This window comes from Gracilinanus agilis, chromosome 4 (genome assembly GCF_016433145.1).
Source record: "Gracilinanus agilis isolate LMUSP501 chromosome 4, AgileGrace, whole genome shotgun sequence".
NCBI lineage: Eukaryota > Metazoa > Chordata > Mammalia > Didelphimorphia > Didelphidae > Gracilinanus > Gracilinanus agilis.
Window position 1 is genome coordinate 256,917,446 of NC_058133.1, and position 26,252 is coordinate 256,943,697.

Sequence of the window (26,252 nt, forward strand, 5' to 3'; positions counted from 1 at the left end):
GCAGGCTCCAGCACGTTTCGGGGGAGGCGCCTGCAGGACCCAACGTACTCAATGAGCTTCCAGCGCGATGTCCGATCGCTCGGGGCCGACTGCCAAGGGGAAGGATGGAAAGAAGTATTCCTCGCTCAACCTGTTTGATACATACAAGGGCAAGTCCTTAGAGATCCAGAAACCCGCTGGTGAGGGCCCTTATGGGAATGTTGATGGGGGGAGGGGAGAAATGATGGGAGTGCCCAAGGTCCTTTGGGAGAACCAGACATAGTGGAGACATAGGAGGCAGGTCTACCCTAGGGATAGAGAAGGAGGGGGTAGATACCCTATTCTGGATAGGAGTTATTTTACCTCCCACAAAGGCGTGTCTGTGGCTTCCCATCCATAGATACGTAAGAACTGGAGGCAAAGAAATGAGGATTAGGAAAAGTTCAGGACTGGCTTATTCAACCCTTGCTGGTCCAGGACTTCCTGTCCAACATTAATTCTTATGAAGTTAGAGTCTCAGCCCTAATCCCAGAGATGAGAGTATTAATAGGTTTTGTGGTAGATTGGGCCCTTCATCAAAAGAGGTATAAATTGTGAGTGTCTGGCATTGGAGACTCCTAAATTTGAGCCAGTTGGAGGCACTCCTGACCCTTTTCTACTTCTTTCCCCCAGTTGCTCCTCGACATGGCTTACAGAGTCTTGGGAAAGTTGCCATCGCCCGGCGCATGCCACCCCCAGCCAATCTGCCGAGTCTGAAAGCCGAAAACAAAGGCAATGACCCCAATGTCTCGCTAGTGCCGAAAGACGGGACAGGATGGGCAAGCAAACAGGAGCAGCCCGACCCCAAGAGGTGTGGGGAACAGAAAAGAAATGTTCCGACTTCAGCTCTTTTCATAGGGGATCTGGTGTAATAGAGTTGGGGTTTGGACTAGCTCTTTATGAACAAATAGGAGAACCAGAACCAAGAATATGGGGACCTGAAGAGGGCTGGGCCTGAATTTTTGTCATATAAGGAGAGAAAAAACAGATCAAGGGACATGAAGCTTTCTGATTTGATTTGTGAAGCTGTCTTCTCTAAATGGATAGGAAAGGTGGCCTAACCCTTCTGTCCTTCCATCTCCCTCCAGTTCCGATGCCTCAACTGCTCAGCCGCCGGAATCGCAGCCACTGCCGGCTTCACAGACGCCTGCCTCCAGCCAGCCGAAACGCCCCCCAGCAGTCCCCGAGGTATTTTTGAGAGAGGTTCAGCCATATTTGGGATAAAGAAGAAAGGCCATTAGCCCACTTTTCAATTTCCATTCTTCTCCCAACAGAACGCCCCTTCGGTTCCAAGCGGGGTAAAGTCTTGGGCACAAGCCAGTGTCACCCATGGAGCGCACGGGGATGGTGAGTTGGGGACATTGGCGTATGCTTTTCTGAATGAAGGACAGATGTTTTGTTTCTTTTACAATAGTCCTTCATTTCCTTCTTCTTAGTAACCCCCTTTTTAAGGCCTGGCCTCTATAATGGTGGCCCTTCCCTCCCTAGAGGCTGTCAGAAATATGGTTGGGATTTTTTTTTGTTCGTTCCCTTATTATTTAATCTATGTTCACTTTCCCAGGAACCAAATCTCTGTCATGTTAGGCTTTTTAGGCAAAAGTAGAATATTCCTTACCAGAGCCAACTCTCCTTGGGTGATAAGGAGCCCCCATATCCACTTATGAATTGAGGGCAGGGAGAGAGGTTCTAGTCTAAAATCTGATAATTTAGTATTTTGCAGATGTTTGATGTGTTTGATCATACTGAGGACTTTCTGTCCTTCACTCATCTCTTACAGGTGGAAGGGCATCAAACCTACTGTCACGATTCTCTCGAGAGGAATTTCCGACCCTGCAGGCGGCTGGCGACCAGGACAAGGCTGCCAAGGAAAGGGAGTCTGCCGAACAGTCGTCTGGGCCCGGACCAAGCCTCCGCCCCCAAAGTGTGTCCCATTTAAAAAAAAAAAGTTTTATTGCTACTTTTTAAATGACTGTTTTCACTGCCCATTGTTGCCCCCACCCCACCCCCTTCAAGGGGTGATTCAAAATTACTTCTTTGTTCTGTTATTCTTGACCTATGTGGTGTTTCCCATGCATCCTTTCCCAAAAGGCCTTCTCTTCCAGAACCAATAGCTGATGTGATCAACTTTGTTCTTCCCTATTCTTGTTATCCACATTAAGTTGCTCTTGGTAGTTACATCTCTTTGTTTTTCTTTTCCTTTCTGTCTCTAATCCTCAAACTTGTAACAGATTCCACAACTTGGAGGGATGGAGGTGGGCGGGGCCCTGATGAGCTGGAGGGCCCGGACTCCAAACTCCATCATGGTCACGACCCCCGGGGGGGGCTCCAGCCCTCCGGCCCTCCCCAGTTCCCTTCCTACCGCGGGATGATGCCGCCCTTTGTGAGTCTTGGGTCTTGAGAAAAGGGGACTAGGAAATAAAGGGATAGCAAGAGGGTTGGAATAGGGATTTGATGGGGAGGATTGGAATTCTTGGATTCCCCTCTAAGCACAAGTTTTGGGCCCTCTTGCAGATGTACCCCCCATATCTCCCGTTCCCTCCTTATGGACCACAGGGGCCTTACCGATACCCTACTCCTGATGGGCCCAGGTGAGAGAACAAGCACTGGGCTTGGACCTGGGGTGGAAGGGTTGTGGGACTGAGGGTTAAGATACGTAGAGTTTGGGAGACTGGACAGACTGGGACCTGAGGGAAGGAGATGCATGTCCTAGGAAACAGAGCCCCATTTAGAGGTGTAATCCATTCACATACCCTTAATGCAGCCGATTCCCCCGGCTGGCTGGCCCCCGGGGCTCAGGTCCCCCCATGCGCCTGGCAGAGCCTGTGAGCCGACCCTCCATCCTCAAGGAGGATAACCTCAAGGAATTTGACCAGCTGGATCAGGAGAATGATGACGGTTGGGCGGGTGAGTGGAGAATACAAGGAGAACTGGACAAAGGGAATCTTTGGAACAGGATCTGCTGGGAGAAAAAAGCTAGGATCAATGAGGGAAAAGATGAGCTCTTTCAGGAGTTTGGGGTGGGGGGTGGAAGTACCAATGGTGAAGAGTTTGGGTAATGAGGGGTGGTAATAGAGGCACTCTGAGGGGTCAGTTGGAATGGGAGAGTTGAGAGAGACAAGAGATGGAGGGAAAAGCATCTGTCTTTACAGAAATTGAATTAATGTAGTATATTCATCTCTATTACCCCTCCTTTCCAAGTCTTGGTCCCAACCTTAAGGGGAATTGTAGTCAGCCAAATGTTCCCAGCCAAAGCCACCAAGGTCCCAGTAGAAGACTGTGTTTACCATCTATGTCCTCTCCCCTCAGGGGCCCATGAGGAGGTAGACTACACAGAAAAGCTCAAGTTCAGCGATGAGGAGGATGGTCGTGACTCTGATGAAGAGGGAGCAGAGGGCCAGTGAGTGGGTGTGGAGGGTGGGGGCATTCTGATTCTCTTAACTCTGAGCATCTGTGGTTCTTAGAGTAAATCACTTTTGGTCATGGGGACATTTCCCTTGTTCTCTTCCCACAGCAAGGAGTCTCGTCCTTCCAGTGAGGATCGGCCCCCTGACACAGAAAACAAAAAGGGCTGTTCCTCTGGCAGTGAGCCACCCCCTCCCAAGGCAGCCTGGACAGAGAACTCCCGGCCTCCTGAGGCAGAGCCTGGGCCTCCTGCCCCTAAGCCTCCCCCACCCCCACCTCATAGAGGCCCCACCGGGAATTGGGGACCCCCTGGAGACTATCCAGTAAGTTTTTTTGTTTTTTTGTTTGTTTGTTTTTAACCCTTGTACTTCGGTGTATTGTCTCATAGGTGGAAGATTGGTAAGGGTGGGCAATGGGGGTCAACTCATTTGCCCAGGGTCACACAGCTGGGAAGTGGCTGAGGCCAGGTTTGAACCTAGGACCTCCTGTCTCTAGGCCTGACTCTCACTCCACTGAGCTACCCAGCTGCCCCCTATCCAGTAAGTTTTGACAGGAAGCATTATGAAGAAAAAGGAATGTATTTCTAGATGAAAAATAGTAGCTTGTAGAAAGTGCATCATAGGTGTATGAGAATGCCAAGGAGGCAGGGTAATCCAAAGGGGGCAGAGCACTGAGTTAGGGGCATCTAGATGTAAATCCCTGGCTTAGATCTTCTCTAACTTTGGGCAAATTCCATTCCTTTGAGTTTCTGTTTTCTAGGCTCTAAAGTGAGTCGAATCAGAAGATCTAAGGCCCTTTCTAACACAAGATAACATTCTTTAAGAACATTAAAGGAAGAAGTAGTTGTGAAGTCAAGGGTAAAATAGTGAGGAATGGCTGAAGATGGATCAAGCCAGGACTAGGGTTTGTTTAGGTGGTATGGTGGAATAATAGAGCCAGAGAGCTAGAATATTGGGTGCAAGAAGGGTAAAATTATGCAGAAGTGAGTATCTGATACTTCATCCTTAGGATCGTGGGGGCCCACCCTGTAAGCCACCAGCACCTGAAGATGAGGATGAAGCTTGGCGGCAGCGTCGGAAGCAGTCATCATCAGAGATTTCTCTAGCAGTAGAGCGGGCACGAAGGCGCCGAGAAGAAGAGGAACGGCGGATGCAGGAGGAGCGACGGGCAGCCTGTGCAGAGAAGCTCAAGCGACTGGATGAGAAGTTTGGGGCACCTGACAAACGACTCAAAGCAGAGCCTTCTGCCCCCCCTGCTGCTCCCCCTACCCCAGCTCCACCCCCTGCCACCTCCAAAGAACCCCCAGCACCTCCTGCACCACCTCCAGTGCTAGTCCCACCTGCTGAGAAGGAGCCTGAAGAGCCAGCTCTGGTCCCTGCCCCTGTCCAGCCTGCCCCTGCCCCTGTCTTGGCTCCAGCTCCCACCCTGGTGAGCGGGGGCAGCAGTAGCAGTACTAGCAGCAGCAGCTTTGATGCTAGCCCAGGTATGGGGTACATAACCAGGTGAATATTCCTAATTTGTGGGGTTATTTTGGCTGGTTTGGGGCCAGGGAACAGTGGTAGGATGAAAAAAGAGCCTTCCCCCTTGTGATTTGTGGATTAAGAAGGGACAATTTAATGAACTAAATAATCTCTTGAGTGAGTCAACTTAGAAATTGGTTTGGCAAGGGAGGTAGTAAGGGCTTATAGAGAAGGTATTAACATTGTCTTGATGAACACTAGCTGAAAAGGGAGGGTTTTCTGGTTCTAAGAAAGCTCTTACTTGTTTTGACGGGAGAAAGGTGGTAGTTGTTCAGTATAGATAAGAATCTGTTTGCCTGAGCCACCTTGATTTTCCTCCTCTTTCAATTTAGTGGAGCCTCCACAACCACCAAAGGAGGGCCCTGAGCCACCAGAAGAAGTACCCCCACCTGCCACACCCCCAGCTCCCAAGGTGGTAGAACCCAAAGTTGATGGAGCTGGGCCAACACGACAGCCCCCCAACCAGGGGCTGGGCTATCCCAAATACCAGAAGTCGCTGCCTCCCCGATTCCAAAGACAGCAACAAGTGAGCTTGAGGCCTTTTCCCTCAGGGCTCCCCTTCTCTCCAATTTCACCAGTGTTTACAGTGTTTACAGTGATCATTGACCACTTTCTGCTATTTGTCTCCAATTTTGTATCTTGTTTCATTTCTGTCTAATTTAGGCTTTTATTCTCTCCTGTTTTCTTTGGCCCCTTGATATTTCCCTAGCCTCGATTTCCTTCTCTTCTTTATCCCACTCCCCACTACCTTTCTAGTTCACTGTACATATGCTATAGACTTATCCCTGTGCTCCTTTCTACTAATGGAAATTGTTTGGGGTTTTCCCTCCACTTTTCCTAGGAGCAGCTTTTGAAGCAGCAACAGCAACAACAGTGGCAGCAGCACCAACAGGGTCCCACCCCTCCTGCTCCAGTGCCCCCATCACCTCCACAGCCTGTGGCCATGGGTGCTGTGCCACCCCCCCAGGCTCCCCCACCACCACCTAAGGCCCTATACCCTGGCTCACTGGGTCGGCCACCACCAATGCCCCCAATGAACTTTGACCCTCGTTGGATGATGATCCCACCCTACATGGATCCCAGGCTGCTTCAAGGGAGACCCCCCCTGGATTTTTATCCTCCGGGTGTGCATCCCTCTGGTAAGAAATAGGCATTGTTATAAATAGGCAAGTGAAAGGAGAAGAGGGAGAGCAAGATTATCTCTTACTAGGGATAGGAAGTTTTTTGTGTGTCCCTTTGGGTTTGATAGATGACTGTTTTTTTTTTGTTTTTTGTTTTTTAATTCTTGATTTTCAACAAGAAGTTTTGTAGAGTTATAAATGTTTGTACCCATTGTAATGAGAATGTTGACCCATTCTTTTTCCTAACTACCGTCCCTTACATCAGGTCTAGTTCCTCGGGAGCGCTCAGATAGTGGGGGCTCAGGTTCAGAGCCTTTTGATCGGCACCCACCTCCCCTCCTAAGGGAACGTGGCACCCCACCAGTGGACCCAAAGCTAGCTTGGGCAGGAGATGTCTTTGCCACTGCACCTGCTGACAACCGACCACTCACCTCCCCACTTCGACAGGCCCCAGAAGAGGATGATAAAGGCATACGGTGAGTTGAGAGGGGGAAGAAAGCCCAAGTCCTTGTAGAGTTCATATACTCGGCTGATACAGCTTAAAACCTTTTTTCTGAGTGGGAATAATTGGTTAGCCTATTGCACACTCTTGGGGAGAAGGGAAGGTTTGAATTGCTGTAAATGGTATCAACACAATGAATCCTAACTCCTTTTTCATACCCCAGTATGCTGATTCTATACCTTTTTTTGTTTCTTTTCTACTTTCCAATGTCGTTTTTTATACAGGAGTGAGACCCCTCCAGCCCCTCCCCCCCCACCCTACCTAGCAACTTATCCAGGCTTTCCTGAGAATGGAGCCCCTGGTCCCCCACTTTCCCGGTTTCCTCTGGAGGAATCTGGCCCCCCAGGCCCTCGTCCGATCCCCTGGCCTACTGGAAGTGATGAATCGGCCAAATTGTCAATCCCACCCAAGAAGGAACCCCCTAAAGAAGAGTCCCAACAGCTAGGGGGACCAGAAACTGGACGCAAACCCCCCCGGAGTGGTGGGGGCGGGGGCCAAGGCCCACCACCACCACGTCGTGAGAGCCGAACAGAGACCAGATGGGGTCCCCGCCCAGGTAGCAGCCGCCGTGGTGGACCACCTGAAGAACCAGGAGCACCCCCTCGTCGTGCTGGGCCTATCAAAAAACCCCCACCCCCTACAAAGGCAGAAGAACTGCCTCCCAAGCCTCTTGAGCCAAGTGATGAAACCTCTAAGGTCTCAAAACCAGATGCTCTCAAGGTCTCCAAAGGGAAAACGGGAGGCCCCAAAGATGCCCCTCCAGTTGGGGCCCTCTCCCCTGCACCTCGGCTTCGTCGGGATTACTCATATGAGCGTGTAGGGCCAACTTCCTGCCGAGGCAGGGGCCGTGGAGAGTACTTTGCCCGGGGTAGAGGTTTCAGGGGGACTTATGGGGGAAGGGGCAGGGGTGCTCGAAGCCGGGAGTTCCGTAGCTACCGGGAATTCCGAGGAGATGATGGGCGTAGCAGTGGGACTGGAGGGCCATCCCATCCCCCTCCTCCCCGAGGTCGAACAGCCAGTGAGACTAGGAGTGAGGGTTCAGAGTACGAGGAAATCCCTAAGCGGCGCCGGCAGCGGGGCTCAGAGACAGGCAGTGAGACACATGAGAGTGACCTAGCCCCCTCCGACAAGGAAGCTCCTCCAGCCAAGGAGGGGGCACCACCTCAAGTACCTGTAGCTCCCCCACAACCAGGAGCCCCACCATCACCAGCTCCAGCTCGATTCCCTGCTACCCGGGGTGGTCGTGTTTTCACTCCTCGAGGTGTTCCATCACGAAGGGGTCGAGGGGGTGGTCGACCTCCTCCCCCTGCTGGTCCAGGTTGGAGCCCTCCAGCCAAGTCCCTGGCACCCAAGAAGCCTCCACCTGGCCCACTGCCGCCAGGCAAGGAATCCTCAAAGGAGAAGTTGGTTCCAGGGCCTCTGCCACCCCAGGCTCGAGGCGCTGGTGGTGGCATAGAAGATGGGGAGCGTCCCCGGAGGAGGAGGCATGGACGGGCACAACAACAGGACAAGCCACCTCGATTCCGGAGGCTAAAGCAAGAGAGGGAGAATGCAGCAAGGGGGGCTGAGGGAAAGGCTCCACCTTTGCCCCTTACAACCACACCACCTGGTCCTGAGGAAGTACCAACAGCAGCAGTGGTGCCCCCACCTCCACGAAGGGCAGCTGCCAAATCACCAGACCTGTCAAACCAGAACTCAGACCAGGCTAACGAAGAGTGGGAGACAGCATCAGAGAGCAGTGATTTTGCCAGCGAGCGTCGGGGAGACAAAGAGGCACCCCCACCTACCCTACTAGCCCCCAAGGTGGTGGGCACCCCTGGCAGTGGAGGTGGAGGGGTTGGGGCAAATCCTGGGGTCTCCTCCATGCCCCGAGGTGAGCTGAGCCAGAGAGCCAAAGACCTGAGCAAGCGGAGTTTCTCTAGTCAGCGACCTGGCATGGAACGACAGAATCGGCGCCCAGGACCAGGGGGAAAGACAGGTGGTGGCGGAGGCAGCGGGGTCCCTGGGGGGAGGGCTGGCCCTGGGCGAGGGGACAAAAGGAGCTGGCCCTCACCCAAGAACCGCAGGTGAGTAGAAACCAATACTCTTGCCTAGGGGTTAGGGTGGATTTGGTGGTAAAGGGGATGGGAGTGATTTGGGCCCCTGCAGGGATTCAAGAATGAGGTTAGTTTGATGGTTCCTGTGTGGAAGTAATAAGCACTGGAGCAGCAGGATAGAGGTTGTTTCAGAACAACTGCTCCTCCAGTCCCAACACAGGGAGACTGTTAGGGAAGGGAATGGAGTATTTGAGGGAGACGAAAGCACCTGGGCTTTAAGGCAGATGAACAGGAAAGCAAAAGAATTTATGAGTAATTTAGATAGCTGGATGCTTGGGAGAGGGCAGGGGCTTGGCCAGCACTGGGACTGATGCCAGCCACCCCCTACCATATCCCCAGCCGACCCCCAGAGGAGCGTCCCCCGGGACTTCCCCTGCCTCCCCCACCCCCCAGCAGCTCTGCCGTCTTCCGCCTGGACAGAGTCATCCACAGCGACCCAGCTGGTATCCAGCAGGCTTTGGCCCAACTCAGCAGCCGACAGGGGGGTGCAGCTGCCCCAGGGGGCCCCCCGAGGCCCAAGCCAGGGGCCCCCCCAGCCCCTCAGGGCCCCTCTCCCCGGCCCCCAGCACGATTCGAGCCCCCAAGGGCCAGCAGCAACGGTGTAGGTGGCACCGGTGAGCTGGGAGAAATGGATTGGAGGTGGGGTGGGGTGGTCAATACCTTTTGTCACCAGAGGGGAAAATCCAAGTGGGAGGTGTATATATTGAGGGCCCAAAGTGCTAGGATCTCCTTTCCCCTACTCCCTATCCACCCTCATCCCCTTCCCCACCCCCACAAAGTAAAGGTTGGGATGGTAAAAAAGACCCTAGGACTCTGGATCCATATGCTACCAGGTTTTCCCCATTTTTCTCAGAGCCCCACTTTGCGGAGCCAGGGCCATTGGTGAGGGGGGTGAGTGGGACCTCCCGGGACTCTACTGGGGTTAATCCCTTCCCCCCCAAACGTCGTGATCGGCCTCCTCGAAAGCCGGAGCTGCTACAGGAGGTGAGAGGGGGCTGGGGCTGTATTCTATTTTCATTGTCCTAAAGGTTTCCAGGCCTGCCTGCACCCTGAGCTTTTGGTATTATTGTCTCAGTCTTTCTTATTTTCTGTATACCATTTATCTCCATGTTATCCCTACTGCTTCCTGTCTCTGTCCTATTTTCTATCCCATCTCTTCCCCTCCACCTTCATTATCCCCTTTTCTTTTGATCTTTCTCCCTGCAGGAGTCTTTGCCTCCTCCTCATAGCCCTGGATTCCTAGGTCCCAAGCCAGAGGGACCCAATCCACGAGGAGAGCCCAGAGATGCAGGCACAGAGGCCCTTGCTCCCCATATCTGGAATCGTCTGCATACTAGTGAGTGGGATTGTGGAGGGAGATGAGATTCAAATGGCATAAAGCAGGCTCCAGGATTAATACCACCTCATCTAACTTTTCCCTCCTGGCCTCTTTTAGCCGCCAGCCGAAAGAGTTATCGACCTGGCTCAGTGGAGCCCTGGATGGAGCCCCTCAGCCCTTTTGAAGATGTGGCTGGCACAGAGGTGAGCAAGATGGGGGAATCTGGGCATCTAGAGTGGGGATATCCATAAAGGCTGACCACTCTACTGCCTCACATTCAATATGATGTCTGTACATGTTCAGATCTCCTGTGTGTTCATCCTTCATCTGTCTGTCCTTCGTCTATGGGGTGACTTGGGAAGACTGTATTTCAGTTGGAGACTGATTACTTTCTTCTCCCCCATCCCATGCCAGATGAGCCAGTCTGACAGTGGGGTGGATCTGAGTGGCGACTCTCAGGTTTCATCAGGCCCCTGCAGCCAGCGAAGTTCCCCTGATGGGGGACTAAAGGGGACAGGGGAGGGTGCACCCAAGCGGCCTGGAGGCCCCTCACCCCTGAGCACTGCCCCTGGTGAGGGTCCACCTGGCTCTGAACCCTCCGATCCTCCAAGGAGACGTCCTCCTGCCTCCCGTGATGGGGACAAGAAGGTAACAGGGATCAATAAAAGAAGGGAGGTGCAACCTGTAATAACAGTCCCTCACTTCTACCTTTGCCCTGAAAGGCACTGGGCACCCCTGATTTTGGTCCTTTTTGTTATCTTGCCTACCCTAGGAGCCACCTCTGCCCCCTGGCCCCATAGGCACAGAACGATCCCAGCGAGCAGATCGAGGACCGGAGCCTGGTCCCCTTCGGCCCTCTCACCGACCTGGTCCCCCTATCCAATTTGGAACCAGTGACAAGGTTTGTCTGGAGCTGGATATTGGGAGCTTTGGTTGAGGGATAGAGGATGGGCTGGAGGGAAGAGTCCAGGAAGTTGATGTCTTTTAATATCCTCTTCCACCCTTCTGTGGTCTTAGGACTCTGACCTCCGCCTGGTGGTGGGAGACAGCTTAAAGCCAGAGAAGGAGTTGCCACAATCTGGGCCTGAGGTGGTAAGTAGGTGGTGGAAAAGGTTAAGGCCAGGTATTTGGGAGAAGGGAGGATAAATGCCTGGCTTCCTCACATGACACGGTGGCCCTTTTCTCAGCCTGCTCCAGTACCCCGAGACTGGGAATTGCTCCCCTCTGGTCCCACTTCAGCTGAGCCAACATCCAAAAATCTGGGCCCCAGCCATTGTGGCCCAGATCCCAACCCCTCGGGTCCCCGCCTATACCCTGAGGTCTTCTACAGCAGCCCAGGGCCTCCAGGCACCCAGGTATGTTCCAACCCCACTCCATCCCCAAAACAAAAACAAACACACCTTTTGTGAGATTCCTTAGATGTCTTTATCAAAATTCTGATTACCAGCTTATTCTTTTCACATCATTCTTTGTTATAGTTATTTGTCATGCCACTTAATAACTTGAGCCAATGCTTAGCATATAGATTCCCAGTAAACATTTTCTGAATGAACAGACACTGCACTTGCTTCTCTCAGGCACGGCATCTTCACTGGTTGTGTGATATTTCATGTGGGGGGGTAAATGGCCCTGCCAAGAGCCTTCCCTGCTTCACTTTTTTCCCTCAGGTCCCAGGGGGAACAGTGGACTCTCAGCTGCACCCCACCAATGGTGGATTCCGCCCAGGGACCCCTTCGCTGCACCCCTATAGGTAAAGAAAGACAAGGAACCTGGGTACCTCAAGAGTCAAAGTAGGGATTTGTAACTGAACTTGCCACCTTTCCCCCTCTTTACTTTGTTCTCCTTCCTCCTCAGGTCACAGCCCCTCTATTTACCCCCTGGCCCAGCCCCTGCTTCAGCATTGCTTTCGGGAGTAGCCCTTAAGGGCCAGTTCCTGGATTTCTCAGCATTGCAGGCAGCAGAGCTGGGGAAGCTGCCAGCTGGGGGTGTCCTCTATCCCCCACCTTCCTTCCTCTACCCACCAGCCTTCTGCCCCAGTCCCCTGCCTGACCCCCCTTTGCTGCAGGTAAGAAATAGAACGTTGGTGTGGGGCACTGTGGTTTGGGGATTTGGGGACCCTGAGCTATGAAGCCCTTTCTCTCCAGGTGCGTCAGGACCTGCCATCCCCTTCAGATTTCTACTCTGCTCCTCTGCAGCCTGGTGGCCAAAATGGCTTCCTGCCCCCGGCTGCCCCCACCCAGCAGGTAGCACCCCAAATCTCTCCCTCAGGTTGTCTTAGCTGTTATCCTTTCATCTTCCCTTAAAAGTTCTTTTATAAAACTGGTCTTAAATAACCTGTCTTTTATTTTCTTACTTGAGACCTGCCCCCAAAAATCTCATTTATCTTTACCAGGGTTTGGAGTTTTTTCCTGAATTTTCCTTGGCCATTCAATTTCTCCTATAGATGCTGCTGCCAGTAGTGGAATCCCAGCTACCTGTGGTGAACTTCAGCTCCCTGCCTCCAGCTCCACCTCCTGCCCCACCTCCACTTTCCCTGCTGCCTGTGGGCCCTGCCCTACAGCCCCCCAGTCTGGCTGTCCGGCCCCCACCTGCTCCGGCAGCCCGGGTGCTACCCTCACCCGCCCGGCCCTTCCCTCCCAGCTTGGGGAGAGCAGAGGTGAGAGGCTAGGAATTGAAGGGGGAATGAAATTTTAAATTATGGAGCCTGAAAGCAGGTCCTGAGGTTTTTTTCTCTCCACCTTTCCCCGGTAGCTGCACCCAATGGAACTAAAGCCGTTCCAGGATTATCGAAAACTGAGCAACCTCGGGGGACCTGGGGCTCGAACCCCCCCAGCTGGAAGGTGAGAAATCGGGGGATTTTTAGCTTACCCCATGGAACTAGGGTCAACTTTTACAATCTGCCCCTGATGATTCTTCTGCATTCTACAGGCCCTTCTCTGGTCTCAGCTCCCGACTCAAGGCCCCACCTACTGGATACAGTGGTGTTGGTGTCTTCCGCACCCAGCGCTTCGACCTCTACCAGCAGGTGAGGAAGATGAGACACCCCTTAGCCACTTGTCCTGACCTGTAAAATAAATACTACCCAAATCCTAACTCTTGCCCACAGTTTGGAAACTGGCCTACCCTCAATGATCCCCAAGTCTGTTTCTCACTCTCCCAGTTTGACTCCATGTGTACCTGCCCTCAGGCCTCCCCACCGGATGCCCTGCGCTGGATGCCGAAGCCCTGGGAGCGGGCAGGGCCACCCTCTCGTGAGGGTCCACCCCGGCGGGCAGAGGAGTCAGGGCCCCGTGGGGACAAGGATCCTGGGTTGCCCCCGCCCCGCTGAGGGAGCTGCCCCCCCCTGGGGCCTGTACATAGATATAAATATATAAGGGGGAAGGGGGCGGGTGGGGAGGGGTTGTGGGGCTGGGGCCTCCCTCCCCCTCCCCCCTCTTCCCCTGGGCCCCTATCCCTGGGGCCGTTTGTTTAAAAAAGAATAAAAGGATTTAAAAAAAAATGTCCAAGTTGTTTAGAGAATGAATGTGAGGACAGATATATTCCTCCTGAATGGCCATCAGAAGGAAACGACAGAATTCATCCTGCTTCAAGCTTTTACCCCAACTCCCACCCCAAAAATGAGCCGGGCCATCAGGGGTGAGGGGTGGTGGTAGACTGCAATCAGGTAAAATGAAGAAAGTAATAGCAATGCAGTACCAGCTTATAGCTCAGACCCTCAACTGCTAAGAAGTTTGGGGAGGTGTCGACTTTTGTAGGGATAAAAACAGCCAAAGCCAGGAAAATCCGACTTTATTTCTTAAATACTGTGAATGGGGAGGGGAAGAGAGAGGTCCCTGGGAGAAGATGGTATGGGATTGGCCATCGAGCAAGAACCTAAGGGTCATCAGCAAAGGCCCTGTGGGTATTGGGGAAACGCTGGGGGCTGTAGTTGGGATCATCCTGAAGTCGTTTTTGGATGTCAGAACGGAGCTAGGAAAAAAGAGCAAATGGGTTAAAAGCAGGGTAAAGGGCCCTTAGCGTATGCCAACACTTCCTTCCCCCCCCTTTAAATTTGTGTTCCACTAGGATAGCCACTCAGGAGACAAATCTTATCCATCTTCCCCATGCAGATTGTATATGGCAATATCGTTCACCAGAGGCATCCAAAATAATGACGGTGATCCGGCCCATCCCAGCTTATTTTCCCCTTGCTGACCTGATCTAATGGTCTCTTCCACTTTGAGCCCACCCTCTTTTCCAAATGAACTTCCTGCCCTAGACCATTCCATTTCAGCTCTAGGAAAGGGAAGGACTGTCCCTAATGAAACTTTCCGCTAAAGAATTGCTATTCTGTTTTGAGAGGGTGCACCTGCTGCCTGTAGCTCTCCTGAACCTCTGGTGCCTCCAGGTCATGACTCAGGCTCTCCGAGCTAGTTAGAGGTCGGGCTCCAGCTGCCTTGGCTGCCCTGCTCACAGCCTCTGAGAGGAGCAGCTGAGGGCCCTCGCCCTGCATCGTCTAAGGAGAGAAGAATGGCTTTCAACATCTCACCAGTTCTCCACCCCCCCCCCCCCCCACCAAACTTAACAACTCCCGAGTTTCCACACTAGCAGAGAAAAGGAAATGTTATGTGAATACATTTGGAGGGGGAAAATGCCAAGCTAGCAGAATGCCTGGCACCAAGTAGGTGCTCAATAAATACTTATTGCTGAATTATATTGACTTAGGCTCACATTTGCATTCACTGAAAAATGGGGGTGGGGGGCTGGGGGGTGGGGGCTAAACATAGAAAGGTTAATAGGCAAAGAAATTGGCTTTATCACCCTCAAGCATAAAATAAAGGAGCCAAATATCTTGAGGGCTGCTTTAATGCCATCTTTCCCAAGGGAAAGGGAGCCAAACCTTGCGTCTCTTGGCGGGCATGCCGCTGAGGTAGGCATCACTCAGGGGAGGCTGTGGTTTCACCTTTCTCTGGCTCTGGATATCCTGTTGGATGATTGGAACCCACTCCTGGAGAAAAGTCAGAAAATTAGGGAACATTCTACCCCAACCTCTCCACAAAACCAGCACTTTAAGGAGTAGCACCCCACCCCCAGCCACTCCACTCCCTTACTGGAGGAACAGCAGCAGCCCAGGGCTCTGTCTCAGCTGTAGCTCCACCCTGGTCCTCCTGAGATGTACCCTCAGGAGCAGGAGGTGGTCCCCTAGACATGGCCTCCTCTGCAGTAGTGCCAGGAGCTGGGGAGGCATTTTCCCGCTAGAAAAAAAAAAGGTGAGAAGAGTATTCATTGTATTTCAACTCAGCTTTCCTAATTCTTCCCCCATCACAAGGCACCCAGTTCCCAAAAGAACTCTTCCCCAATACCTGGGGTTCAGGAGTTCTCTCTGCTCCTTGGATTTCCATCGGTTCCTCAAGAACTGGCTGTGAAATTTGGTAGAGGGGAAGGGAGAGGTGATGGCTCCCCCAAAGCAGTTTTGTTTTTTTTCTCCCCAGTATAACCAAGCCTTGTGTTATCTCTCCGTGTGCCTCTACACTACTGGGGGCCCAAACATAAGATCCTACAACCCTTACCTGGGAGGGATCACCAGTTCTTCGAACATATCTCAGGACAGCATCAGGCCCTACAGGCATGTGCTCCAGCACAACTTGCAGCCGAAGCCCCATCATAGTTGTCAGCCAACTCACCAGGGATGGGTTCACCCCTCCAGACATACGGCGCTATATGAAAATAAATGAAAATCAATCATGATCCCTGCCACCCCGATACTTCTTATCCAGTCACTTTAGTACCTGGGTAGAGGAGGAAGGTAGGGGAATGGTATAGAATGGGTATGAGAGTTGTAGGGAAAGACAGACTAGATAAAGGGGCCTAGAAGGAATCATTTCTTACAATTCTACCATTGATGACATCTGTAAGTGCGCTCTGCTGTCCCCCTAAGCAATGCAGATTGAGGGCCAGACACTCAAACAGCCCCTGGTTACACAGCTCCAACAGCCGTGCCCCAAACCCACCATCTGTAGGAGAAAGGAGAAATGTTGTTACCCCATCACACCTAATCCCCAATCCCTGCCTTCTACAAAACCCCTGTCCCTGACCTGTGCAGTGAAGTACATGGGAAGCAATGCCATTGAATTGCTCCTGGAGAAACTCCAGGTTGGTCCTGGTGATGTCCACACCTGGCTGTACCTGCACAGAGGCCTAAGAAACAAAGACAGACAAAAGATAAGAGGGAAAGAAGCTTAACAGCAATAGTTACCAGTAATTAAAGCAAAGGGACTGGCTGGATCTAGAAGAAAGGAATCTATCCTACCCCCAAATGATCCCAAGGGAGTTTTGGGGAAGAGGGGAAAGGAAAAGGGACAGTCTTGTGAGGCACATCAGTGCCTTCAGCTCCTCCAAAAGCCAGAAAGGGAGAGGGGCAATGGCTGAGTGTGGAAGTTCATGTGTTTCACCACTCACAAAGCTCTCTCGAACATACTCCTCCAATCCCGTGATCAGGGTGTGGGTTGCCATCTGTGGGAGAGACCCAAGACAAGGTCAGCAGTTGGCTTCTGGACACTACTCCCTTTTCTACCTTGCTCAGCCAGTAATTCAGGGGCAAGGATAGAGAGCCCTTGGCTAAACATTATGGCAAGTCATGGAAACTGACTGCAGCTTTAAAGGCTGGAAGGGGGCCTTAAGAGTTCATTAAGTTCAACCTAATCATTTTACAAATAAGAGTAGTAAGGCTTGCAAAAGTTGTATGACTTGCATAGGTTTCTGCAGACTTAGGAATAAGTCTTTTGGGAAAGGAAGCTCTCCTCACCCGGATGTTGTGGGGTGTGGGCTCACGGCCTCCCAGGTAGTGCTGATGAAAGAAGCCCCGAAGCTGGGGCTGGAGTCGCTGGAGGGGCTGAAAGTGCCCATGGAGAAGCATTACTACATCTACCATGGAGAAGTTCTGGCACAGGAGGGAGAGCAATGCCCCAAAGAATCCTAGAAACATTAGAGTGAAACAAATGAATAAAAGTTACCTAGTTGCCCCACACAGTTGTACCAACCTAGGAAAAGAGCTGGCTTGGATAGTTTAGTGTCAGACCTTCTACCCCCATACATCTCACTACACACTCCTTAGTTCTTTTGTTCATTTTGGGGTCATCTTCCTTAGCCACCACCACTAAGGGACAGGTAACCCCTTCTACCACAGATGATAAGCAGCCTCCCAATCAAGAAGATCCAATCCCATCTTAAGTTTCTTCTCCCTCAAGGTCCACCCCCACAATTACCACTCACCAAGGGCTCCATCTGCTCCAGGTTCGAAAATGTTGCTGGAGCCACTAAGGCGCTGGATAAAGGCTGCAATACTCTCACTGCTACCTGCCCTTGCTCCAAGAGAGCCCAGCAGGGAACTCAGCACACCCTGCACCACTGAGGTGAAGAACTCAGGAGGCAGGCTCTCAGGTCCCACGCCCCCTTGGCCTCGTGCCCCCAGCCCTGCTGGAGGGGACCCAGGTGGTGGGGGTGCCTGTTCTGGAGCAGGAGGAGGTGGTGGGGGTGGAGGAGGTGGGGGTGGAGCACTCTGTGTTGCCTGTAAAAAAGTAAGGTAATCAGTGACAGGGAGTGAAAACAAGGTAAATTATGAACTAGAAAGAAAGATGGATTAACAAGCTAAAGAATGAATCCTGAGATTCCAACTTTGGGAAAGGGATACATGTATGCACTAGATGGGAGAGGTTGTTCCAAAGAAAGAATGAATTAATCCCTGACTATGAAACAAAATCCTAAAAAAGGTCCTAAAAATCCCAAGGGGAGAGACTATATCTTATGCCCATCCCCATATAACACTAAACTGATAGTATTTGCTGAATAACTGATGGACAAACAGGAAAAATTAGATACTTTTCTTGACCCCTTCATACCCCAATGAGAGATCTCAGTGTTCACACTTCCAGTAGTAGGGATAATTGTGAGATAGGCCTATCAAGATGAAGAGATGCCTCAGCATCTTCACCACTTACCTGAAGAAAATCTGTCATGCCCTGGAGGAAGGCAGGGACACCTGGCATGGCCACAGTGATGGTGGGAGAGCCTACACTGGCCCCTCCAACCCCTGGCCCTCCAGGTCCCAACAGATTCCCCAGAAGCTGAGAGAACTGAAGCTCAGTTGGAGGAGGTGGTGGAGGCTGAGCAGGTCCTCCTGGGGCTGGCCCAGCTGTGGTGGCTGTATTGGTGGTACCAGCACTTGCAGAGGCTGTAGCTGGAGCAGGGGGTGGGGCCAGGCCTGAGGCCCCCTGAGCTATTAAGGTAGAAAGAAGGAATTAGAAACAAAATTAGCATGGAGAAGAAAACAAGGAGTCACCAACCCACCAAAAAAGGGCCCAAGAAGCTAGGGAACGAAAAGGAAAGGAAGGTTGCAGAGAGATAGAAGATAACAAAGGGTAGAAAGAAAGAATTTAGAGAAGAAAGGGAAATGGAGAAGTCAAGTGGGAATTTAGAGGTGGGGAATGTTATGGAAAGGGTTGAGATTAGAGATGAAAAGCAGAATAGTATAGTAGGAAAAGCACTGGATTAGGATTCAGGAAATCAGTGTTCTAATCTCTGACTTGGAACTAAATCAATTCTCTCTGAGCCTCAGTTCCTCATCTGTAAATGAAAAGAATTGGCTTCATCTTTCCAGCAAAATAAAAAACTGCTATGATTTTGTATGAATTTTGAAGCCATAGAAATGCAATACCTTTTTGAAAGTGCCTTTTAAAGAATGTAAATCACTACTTGTTCACATACATAAAAATTACATATGATTAGTTATACAAAGAACAAATGGGGACAAAAGAAAAATGGTCAGTTTTTTAATAAAAACCTATTTTCAGGGGGCAGCTGGGTAGCTCAGTGGATTGAGAGCCAGGCCTAGAGACGGGAGGGTCCTAGGTTCAAATCTGACACTTCCCAGCTGTGTGACCCTGGGCAAGTCACTTGACCACTGTTGCCTAGCCCTTACCACTCTTCTGCCTTGGAGCCAATACACAGTATTGACTCTAAGACTGAAGGTAAGGGTTTTCAAAAAAAAAACAAAACAAAACATTTTCAGAATAAAAAGAGTTCTAAGCCTTCCTCCCAAACTTTCACATCTTAAACTCATATGAGAAAAATGATAGTAGGACAGTTTGACAGGAAGCAAGAGATTTGAAAGGTCAAGGAAGAATTTTTAGATGGAAAAGGGAGAAAATTTTATTCTCCTTTTGGAGGGATCATGAGGTAGTGGGAAAGATCTTACCCACGAGCACAGGCTGCATGAGAAGCTGTCCTACCAGCCCGCTCACCATCTGAGCCAGAGATGCATTTGGCCCCAAGCTTGGACCCTGAAAGAAGAAAAGGGCAAAAGCTCAAGTCCCTGCCCTCTAGAGCTCAAGATTCCTGTTATTCCAATACACACCCCACCCCCAAATGCTCCATCATGTTTCAGTATCCCTCTCTATCCACATTCCTTAGACTTCACTCACCACAACTCCAGGGGCAGGTGGCCCACCAGGGTGGGGGGCCCGAGCCTGGGGAGGGGTAGGCCGAGCAATCACCACCCTTGTAGGAGCTGATGGAAAGCCTGGAACTTGCTGTCCTGGGGGTACATATGGGAAAAAACAAAAAAGCTCAGGCCCTATTGTGCCCAACTCCCACACTCCTGAAATGACCCAACTTGATACTTGACTACTACTTACTACCCTTTTTTCCCAGACCTTCCCCCATCCAGTGGGGTTAGTCACCTGTAGCTGCAGAGGCAGCAGCTGCTGCCATGGCCTGCTGAGTGATCTGGTGAGCAACAGCTTGCATGAACTCAGGAGGCAGGGAGGGCAGCTGAATATGAGTGGAGCCTAGAGAGGAAGGGGACAAACTGAATACTGACCACCACACTTCTATAGTCTTCTACTTCTAACCCTATTTTTTCCTTCCCCTTCCCAGAATGTCTTTCACTCTTACCTAAGGCCTGACCATGACCAGGAGGGCCTGAAGGACCAGTTGGGGCACTGGGAACGCTACCTGTTTGTGAACTAGAATCTGGAAGAAAAAAAATTGAAAACATTAAACCAAACATATAGACAGGTTAAGGGATTTACTACTCCAAAGGTCTTTCTGCCCTCCCTTCCTTAGTCAAGTAGCTCCAATTACACAAATTTTGGATTGTCTCTCCTAAGCTAAGATACCTTCACCTCAGGGACCCCACAGCAAACTTTGGTACTGAAATCCCTCTATCACCAATCAGTTTTTAGACACAAAAGATCTTACATGTTCAATCCCTTGCATAATAACATGTCACATGTTCGCCAAGAGGTGAAAAACATCCCAAAATTCAGGGTAGAATCGACTAAAAATCAATGATTCCTGGCTCTTAAATCAAGATTCTTCCTATAGTACCACGCCTGTGCTCCTCTTTCCCACTGTTAAGCTCCAACCTTATTTTCTTTTCCTCCTGCAAGCAACCCTGACTCTTAACTGCTTTTTTTCTTTTCTCAACCCATGGATTCTTCCAGCTCACCCTGGATGTTCATGTGCATCATGACAACAGGTTCCACACTCTGGTGGGAAATCCTGATGACTCTGGGATGGCCAGGCCCAGGTGGGGGGGCTGGACCCGTGGGGGGAGCCCCCTCAGTTGTGGGCTCCCCTGTAGTAGGAGAAGGTGCTGGAGGGGAAGTCTGCCCAGGAACAGAGGGTGGTGCCTCTGAGCTAGGGGTTGGGGGTGGCCTGGTTCCATTCCCAGTCATGGTCACAGTTGTCCCCACATTGATCTAGTGGAGAAAGATGGAGAAACAAGACAGATTAGAACCACAGATAGCATTCCTCCATCATGTTCTTCCCTTACTTTTTACCAGTAGCCTGTCCTTACATCTCTTGCTCCTGCCCTGCTCTATTCTAGCGTCCACTGTCCATTCTTCATTCCTGTTTGGAGTCTTTTCCTAGCCTGTCTTCCTCTCACTCACTCAACATTGTTCCTTCAATAAACACCATCCACTCCCATACCACAGAACCCCACAGGTCACTCCTTGGTGTACACCTCTTCTTATTCCTCACCCAAGACTCTCAGTGCACCTACCTGAATGGGGATAGCAGCCTGCTGCAGCACCATGGGAGCTGTGTAATGAGACATTGGCCGGACCACATGAAGATGCCGAGGAGGGGCACAGGCCAAGTTGCAGCGCAGATCAGACAGTGCCACAAAGGTGTTACCCAGCAGCCGCAAGCTCTCCCCAACTAAATTGATCACTCGCTGATCCTCTTCACGCCCCTCAGTCTGAAGCCAGTCCCCCAAAACCCAGAAACAGGGAGAAAGGAAAAGAAAATGTAAGGGGAGAAGAATTGGTTGGAACTACCATGTCTCCTTGAAATGGCATCACTTTCTGTAGAGAAAGACCTTACAATAGGAGAACAGTTAAATTAAGGCACATTAGTATCATAATACATTATAAAGCTATTACAGGGATAGTGAAAGTGGCTCAGTGAATGGGGAGCCAGACCTAAAAATGAGAAGTCCTGGCCTCAAACACTTCCTAGGTGCGTGCCCTCAGGCAAGTCACTTAACCCCAACTGCCTAGCCTTTATCACTCTTCTGCCTAGGAACTAATACTTAGTATTGATTCTAAAATGGAAAGTAAGGGTTTAAAAAATAAATAAAAATAAAGCAATTACAATTGATAAGCATAAGGAATACAAAGAAAAATGATAAGACCTTTATAAAATAATGTAAAATTATTGCATTAGTTAAAATGATTATATTGCATTATTGCAAAACATAATAAAAAAACAGAAGAAAGGAACATGTACTAATTACAATCATATGAAGAAAGATGGACAAAGAATCCTAATGGTCGTGACTTAAAAAGAAAACCGAAAAAATATTATGACACATTAAGCATTGAAATTAATTCAAAGTAGGGGCAGCTAGGTAAAAGAGCAGATAAAGAGCACCAGGCCAGGAGGGCCTGGGTTCAAATCTGGTCTCAGAGTCTTCCTAGATTGTGGCCCTGGGCAAGTCACTTAACCCCAGTTGCCTAGTCCTTGCCTCTCTTCTATCTTAGAACTGATAAGACAGAAGGTAAGGATTTAGGGGGGAAAAATTAAAGTAGCTAGTTAGTTGTTGTCAGACATTGATGCTGAACTTTAAATTTCTAATTAAACATTTTTATAAGCAATAAAGAGCTACAAAGGACAATTCCATGTAATAGGAAGGGGAAAAGAGAAAAGCAGAAAGGAACTCTACCTTTATTTATTAAAGAGCTGTGTCCAGACATTATTTATAAACTGAATTTCAGCACATTTAATTTCGGTAAAGGAGCTGTTTGTTGGAAGGAATCTATAAGGTGATTCTTTTTGTAAAGCAAATCATCAGCCAATTATTTATTCTTCAAATCCATGTTTTTATATTCAAATTTCATCTAAGATTTGCTTAAAACTGAGTACACCTATACCAACTATTGGGGTAGAGAAATGGAGATCAGAGGAAAAGATTGTTCAGAGTATTCTACTGTATGTAGGCTCAAGATGATTATTATTTGGACTATCCCAATGTCATGCAGAGAATTCTAATTCCATACCACAGTGAAGGGGAAACATTAAGTGGACAGTATGTCTACCTTGGGTGGGCTACCAGATTTCAAAATCAGTTCTATCTTTAAGCTAAAAGATGAGAAAGGGGACATGGAAAAAAATTCTCACATTATTGTTGTAGTCTGTGGTGGCAGCAGATCCCAGTATTTCATGGTAACGCTGCAGAAAGGGCTGGAGTCGGCTCTCTACCCGCTGTAGCTCCTGAAGTACTTCAACATACTCCAAAGGAGATGGATGGCTATGGGAGATAGCAGGGCATTCATTAAGGGTTTCACCGGTCTCCTTCCTAGGCCCCACCATTAATGTCCTTTCTCTCCCTCTCCCATTCCTCTACCCCAGGGCATGTTATTGCTCCTTGTTTCTCTCACAGAAGAAGCAGAGGCAGAACTTGCCTGCCTAGCCAACAATGGAGGGGAAGAAGAGAAAGAGAAATTAAGACTTGATTGGGTTAGAGAAACTTTGGAATTCTCCTATCTCAAAGGAGCCAGCACTTCTACTGGGCTGATCATAACCTCATTTCTTAGGCTTATAATTATACACCTCTTTATGTAGGTATAAACCTTGCCTACCAAAACAGAATCTTCAGCTACTTCCCTTGACACTCAAAAGAAAATGTCCAGTACCTAGGCAATCTCCCCTTCCCAGCAATGCTTTGTTCCAACTCACCCACCTCTATCCTATGCACTATATCCTTACTTCTCTCATCATTCAGAATCACTCACTTGGGAGCTGGGGTTGGACCAGGAGGAGAGGACTCAGGGCTACGGGGCTGGGTGCTTTCCTCTGGGTCTCCTGCTTCCATGGGCTCTCGTGAGGGAGCTTCACCCTCTGATGGTTCAGGAGCTTCTGGGCTTAAGGATGATGACTCCGAAGTAGGTGGTGGTGGCTGTTGCTGTTGCTGTTGCTGTTGCCCTCCATTAGCTCGGCCCTAAAGGTTAGGAAAGAATGAAGGTTAATGAGGGGAGACTGAGTCAAAATTGGAAGGCTATACAATTCAAAATACAGAAGACTAAATTTCAACACGTAAATTCTCTGAACATATTATTTGCAAAAAAGTAAATAAGAAAGCAGAAAGACCTATTTCCCAACCCCAATGAGGACAGAACCCAAGATAATTAATTGTCAGATGCTACCATAAGAGCAACTCAGGTGAGAGCAAATGAAAAATAGTTTAAAACACTGGAATGAAGAACATTAAAAACAACTGTGGGACATTTTCCCGCTCAGAGGATACAATAAAGGTTCTTTGTGTGAAAGGAGTCAAGAAATAGCTTCCTAGACTCAGAGACCTAGGAGGGATATGAATAACATGACTTCTCCAAGTCCTTGTCCTTTCCCAAAATCTCAGAATAAAGAAAACTGAAATGGGAACAAAGATGGAGTCACAGAAACTTACCATGACCACAACACAAGTCAAATTCTGAAAAGAGGCAACCCAAGAATAAATGTGCACCAGTCTCTCCCCTACATACCTCCAAACGGGATAGCACAGCCTGTATGTCTCTCAGCATATGCTGGGCCATAACCAGTCGAACACGAGGCTCACTCTGGAAATCAAAAATCAAGGACAGAAAAGCAAATGGTCAAAAATGGGTGAAGACATTAGACCCATAATCCTACCCAAACCAGGCCTCTGCCTTCTCACAGAATCTGTAGTTGAATGAACCTCAGAGGCCAGATAGTCCAACCCATACCTGAAAAAGAATTCATTCTACAACATACCCAGCAACTGGTCATCCAGTCTTTCCTCAAGACCTGCAGTGAGGGGGAACCCACTGCCTTCCGAGGCAGCCCATTCCACATTTGGATTGGAATCTAATTATTGGTTAGTTTTTCTTTATAACAAGTCTAAATCTGCCTCTTCACAACTTCAACCCATTGCTTCTAGTTCTGCTCTCTGGGGGCAGAAAGTTTCATCCCTCTTCCACACATGACAAGCCCTTCAAATATTGGAAGACAACAATATTCTCCCTATGTCTTCTCTTCCCTAGGTTAGCCATCCCCAATTCTTTCAACCAATCCTCATATGTATGGCATGATCTTGAGGCCCTTTCACCATCCTTGGTTGCCCTCCTCTGGATGCTCTCCAGCTTATCAACGTCCTTCCTAAAACGTGGCACCCAGGACACAACACAATAGATGTCTCTGCGCGGAGTAGATAATTCCACTGTACACATTGTACATTGTGTACAAATCCCCATCTCAAGTTCATTCCCTCCCAAATACCCTGCCCTGATGTTCCCAGCCCCTGGATACCTGGATTGGCGCCTGTTCCATGTTTATATGAACATCCACAGCAGAGCCGTCGCTCTGGGGGGAGGGGGGGAGGGGAGGGAAGGGGCAGGGAGGGGGGAGAGAGGATGCTGTGACAACTGAGCTCTAGAACTCAGGTATCCATGCCCCCACCCCCAACTCTCTCCCTCCAACCTCACTACCCAAGAAAGAGACAGGTTATCAGGCCTTCCAGATCCCCGCCTTCCAACCCGAAGACCTAAGTATCTGGCCTTCCAATTTTTCCCACCCAGCCACTTCCATCAACCCCCCCAACAAAGACACAGCTTTGCACTCCAGCTTACAGGGAGATTGAAGGTCCCAACCATGACATAACTGTTAGCATTCCGGTCATGAACAGGTGCTCCAGGACCTCGAGGACCAGTTGGGGGGCCTCCACCATGGGTGGCTGAGGGAGATCCTGCCCCCGAGGCAACCCCAGAGGATGGAGGCTGGGTCTGTGGAGGAGCCCGCTCCACTAGGTGTATCACCTTTCCCCCAACATCTGTAGTACAGAAGCAAAGAAAAGAGAGGAGTGAGGGAGAAGAGTCAGCTAACTGCCTCACCCTTGCCCCCTACCAAGCAAATACTCCTTCTCCTAAAGCCCAGTATAGTCCCTTACTATATTCCTGTAGCTTCTTCTCATCCTGCAAAACTCGACCCTGATATATGAGTCGCTGTTTCTCAGAAGGGATGCTGACAGAGGCAGCAATATGCTCTTTAAATTCCTTCACTGTCATCTGCAGAGATGAAGAACAGGAAGAAAGGTCAAAGAATATCTAATGGAGAACATCAGACAATTAGTGAGAGGCTGAGTCATATAAAAGTTATAAGAATCAATGCTCATTTTTGTACATTTGTGAAGTATCCACTGCAAAGTTCTGTGCTGGGAAAAATTTGATAGAAAATAGCAATTAAAAAAAAAAAGCTTCTCATTTATTATTTATTTTTAGGGTTTTCTTTTTAAATTTTGAGTTGCAAATTCTTTCCCTCCCACGTCTACTTGGAAGGCAAGCAATATAATACCAATTATACACGTGAAATCACAGTAATGGAAATCCTTTATGGAAATCTGATGGTAGGCCCAGGAGAGAATTGGGAAATAAGAACAAAAAATTCCCATCAAGTTCTCCACTCTCTCCCGTTCTATGCCTGGAGTTATAGGGAGGGAGGTCCATAACACAGGTATAAGTACAACTAAACAGAGAACATTTTGTGAGGGAAAAGAAACTGTCTCAGGCACAGGATCTCTGATCACATTCAGTTTATCAGACTAGATTAGTGACTCATATGTCAAAAAAATGGACTTTTTGTCTATAAATAATACACATACAAATAAATACACATGCATAGATGTTCTTTCTTACATTGCTATAGTTACATGAGGTTCACAGTAATAGTAACAATAAACATTTACATAGCATTTTATGATTTTGCAAAAGCAAACAA

At 49.6% G+C, this 26,252-nt stretch overlaps 2 protein-coding genes and 1 non-coding gene across 8 annotated transcripts in view; 2 read left to right on the forward strand and 1 right to left on the reverse strand.

Moving 5' to 3' along the window:
* On the forward strand, positions 1-14,319 carry PRRC2A (proline rich coiled-coil 2A). Of its 6 annotated transcripts, XR_006506100.1 has the most exons (31): positions 3-179; positions 652-829; positions 1,107-1,206; positions 1,293-1,365; positions 1,796-1,939; positions 2,247-2,398; positions 2,530-2,606; positions 2,780-2,922; positions 3,325-3,415; positions 3,530-3,743; positions 4,429-4,903; positions 5,273-5,466; positions 5,782-6,079; positions 6,327-6,537; positions 6,788-8,629; positions 8,999-9,273; positions 9,513-9,643; positions 9,866-9,995; positions 10,095-10,180; positions 10,392-10,625; positions 10,750-10,878; positions 10,995-11,069; positions 11,165-11,332; positions 11,645-11,727; positions 11,832-12,042; positions 12,122-12,220; positions 12,421-12,633; positions 12,729-12,817; positions 12,906-13,002; positions 13,084-13,641; positions 14,087-14,319. XR_006506100.1 is itself a non-coding variant. In XM_044673832.1 (30 exons), exons 1-30 carry the CDS (start codon positions 68-70, stop codon positions 13,303-13,305), a joined length of 6,480 nt encoding a protein of 2,159 aa, XP_044529767.1. In that variant the 5' UTR covers positions 2-67; the 3' UTR covers positions 13,306-13,659. The 6 variants fall into 6 exon arrangements, 5 of the variants coding, with proteins under 5 accessions (XP_044529768.1, XP_044529767.1, XP_044529764.1 ...); XM_044673832.1 differs by lacking the exon at positions 14,087-14,319 and having other exon boundaries at positions 2-179; positions 8,999-9,267; positions 10,392-10,652; ... (1 more) ...; positions 10,995-11,066; positions 13,165-13,659; XM_044673829.1 differs by lacking the exon at positions 14,087-14,319 and having other exon boundaries at positions 13,084-13,659.
* LOC123248239 lies at positions 341-475 on the forward strand. Its single transcript, XR_006506308.1, has one exon. It is a non-coding gene; the product is annotated as a small nucleolar RNA SNORA38 (small nucleolar RNA).
* Positions 13,750-26,252, reverse strand: part of BAG6 (BAG cochaperone 6) — a 14,846-nt gene continuing 2,343 nt past the window's right edge. The window contains exons 3-26 of the mRNA XM_044675262.1: positions 25,426-25,543; positions 25,109-25,308; positions 24,789-24,842; positions 23,984-24,079; positions 23,255-23,460; positions 22,641-22,770; positions 21,022-21,219; positions 20,464-20,716; positions 19,908-19,985; positions 19,694-19,801; positions 19,436-19,548; positions 19,210-19,294; positions 17,954-18,231; positions 17,229-17,523; positions 16,762-16,931; positions 16,416-16,469; positions 16,052-16,154; positions 15,846-15,970; positions 15,527-15,673; positions 15,320-15,376; positions 15,068-15,211; positions 14,857-14,964; positions 14,326-14,472; positions 13,750-13,946 (exon numbers count right to left, since the gene is read on the reverse strand). Coding sequence (XP_044531197.1) covers positions 13,851-13,946; positions 14,326-14,472; positions 14,857-14,964; positions 15,068-15,211; positions 15,320-15,376; positions 15,527-15,673; positions 15,846-15,970; positions 16,052-16,154; positions 16,416-16,469; positions 16,762-16,931; positions 17,229-17,523; positions 17,954-18,231; positions 19,210-19,294; positions 19,436-19,548; positions 19,694-19,801; positions 19,908-19,985; positions 20,464-20,716; positions 21,022-21,219; positions 22,641-22,770; positions 23,255-23,460; positions 23,984-24,079; positions 24,789-24,842; positions 25,109-25,308; positions 25,426-25,543 — 3,363 coding nt within the window. The 3' untranslated portion in view covers positions 13,750-13,850. The remainder of the gene's footprint in view (positions 13,947-14,325; positions 14,473-14,856; positions 14,965-15,067; positions 15,212-15,319; positions 15,377-15,526; positions 15,674-15,845; positions 15,971-16,051; positions 16,155-16,415; positions 16,470-16,761; positions 16,932-17,228; positions 17,524-17,953; positions 18,232-19,209; positions 19,295-19,435; positions 19,549-19,693; positions 19,802-19,907; positions 19,986-20,463; positions 20,717-21,021; positions 21,220-22,640; positions 22,771-23,254; positions 23,461-23,983; positions 24,080-24,788; positions 24,843-25,108; positions 25,309-25,425; positions 25,544-26,252) is intronic.

Excerpts from the sequence above, each read along its gene's own strand:
- PRRC2A (XM_044673829.1), top strand. The coding sequence starts at position 68 with ATGTCCGATCGCTCGGGGCCGACTGCCAAGGGGAAGGATGGAAAGAAG. Across the intron at positions 5,467-5,781 it reads GATTCCAAAGACAGCAACAA|GAGCAGCTTTTGAAGCAGCA; the intron begins GTGAGCTTGAGG and ends CACTTTTCCTAG. Across the intron at positions 12,043-12,121 it reads CTGACCCCCCTTTGCTGCAG|GTGCGTCAGGACCTGCCATC; the intron begins GTAAGAAATAGA and ends CTTTCTCTCCAG.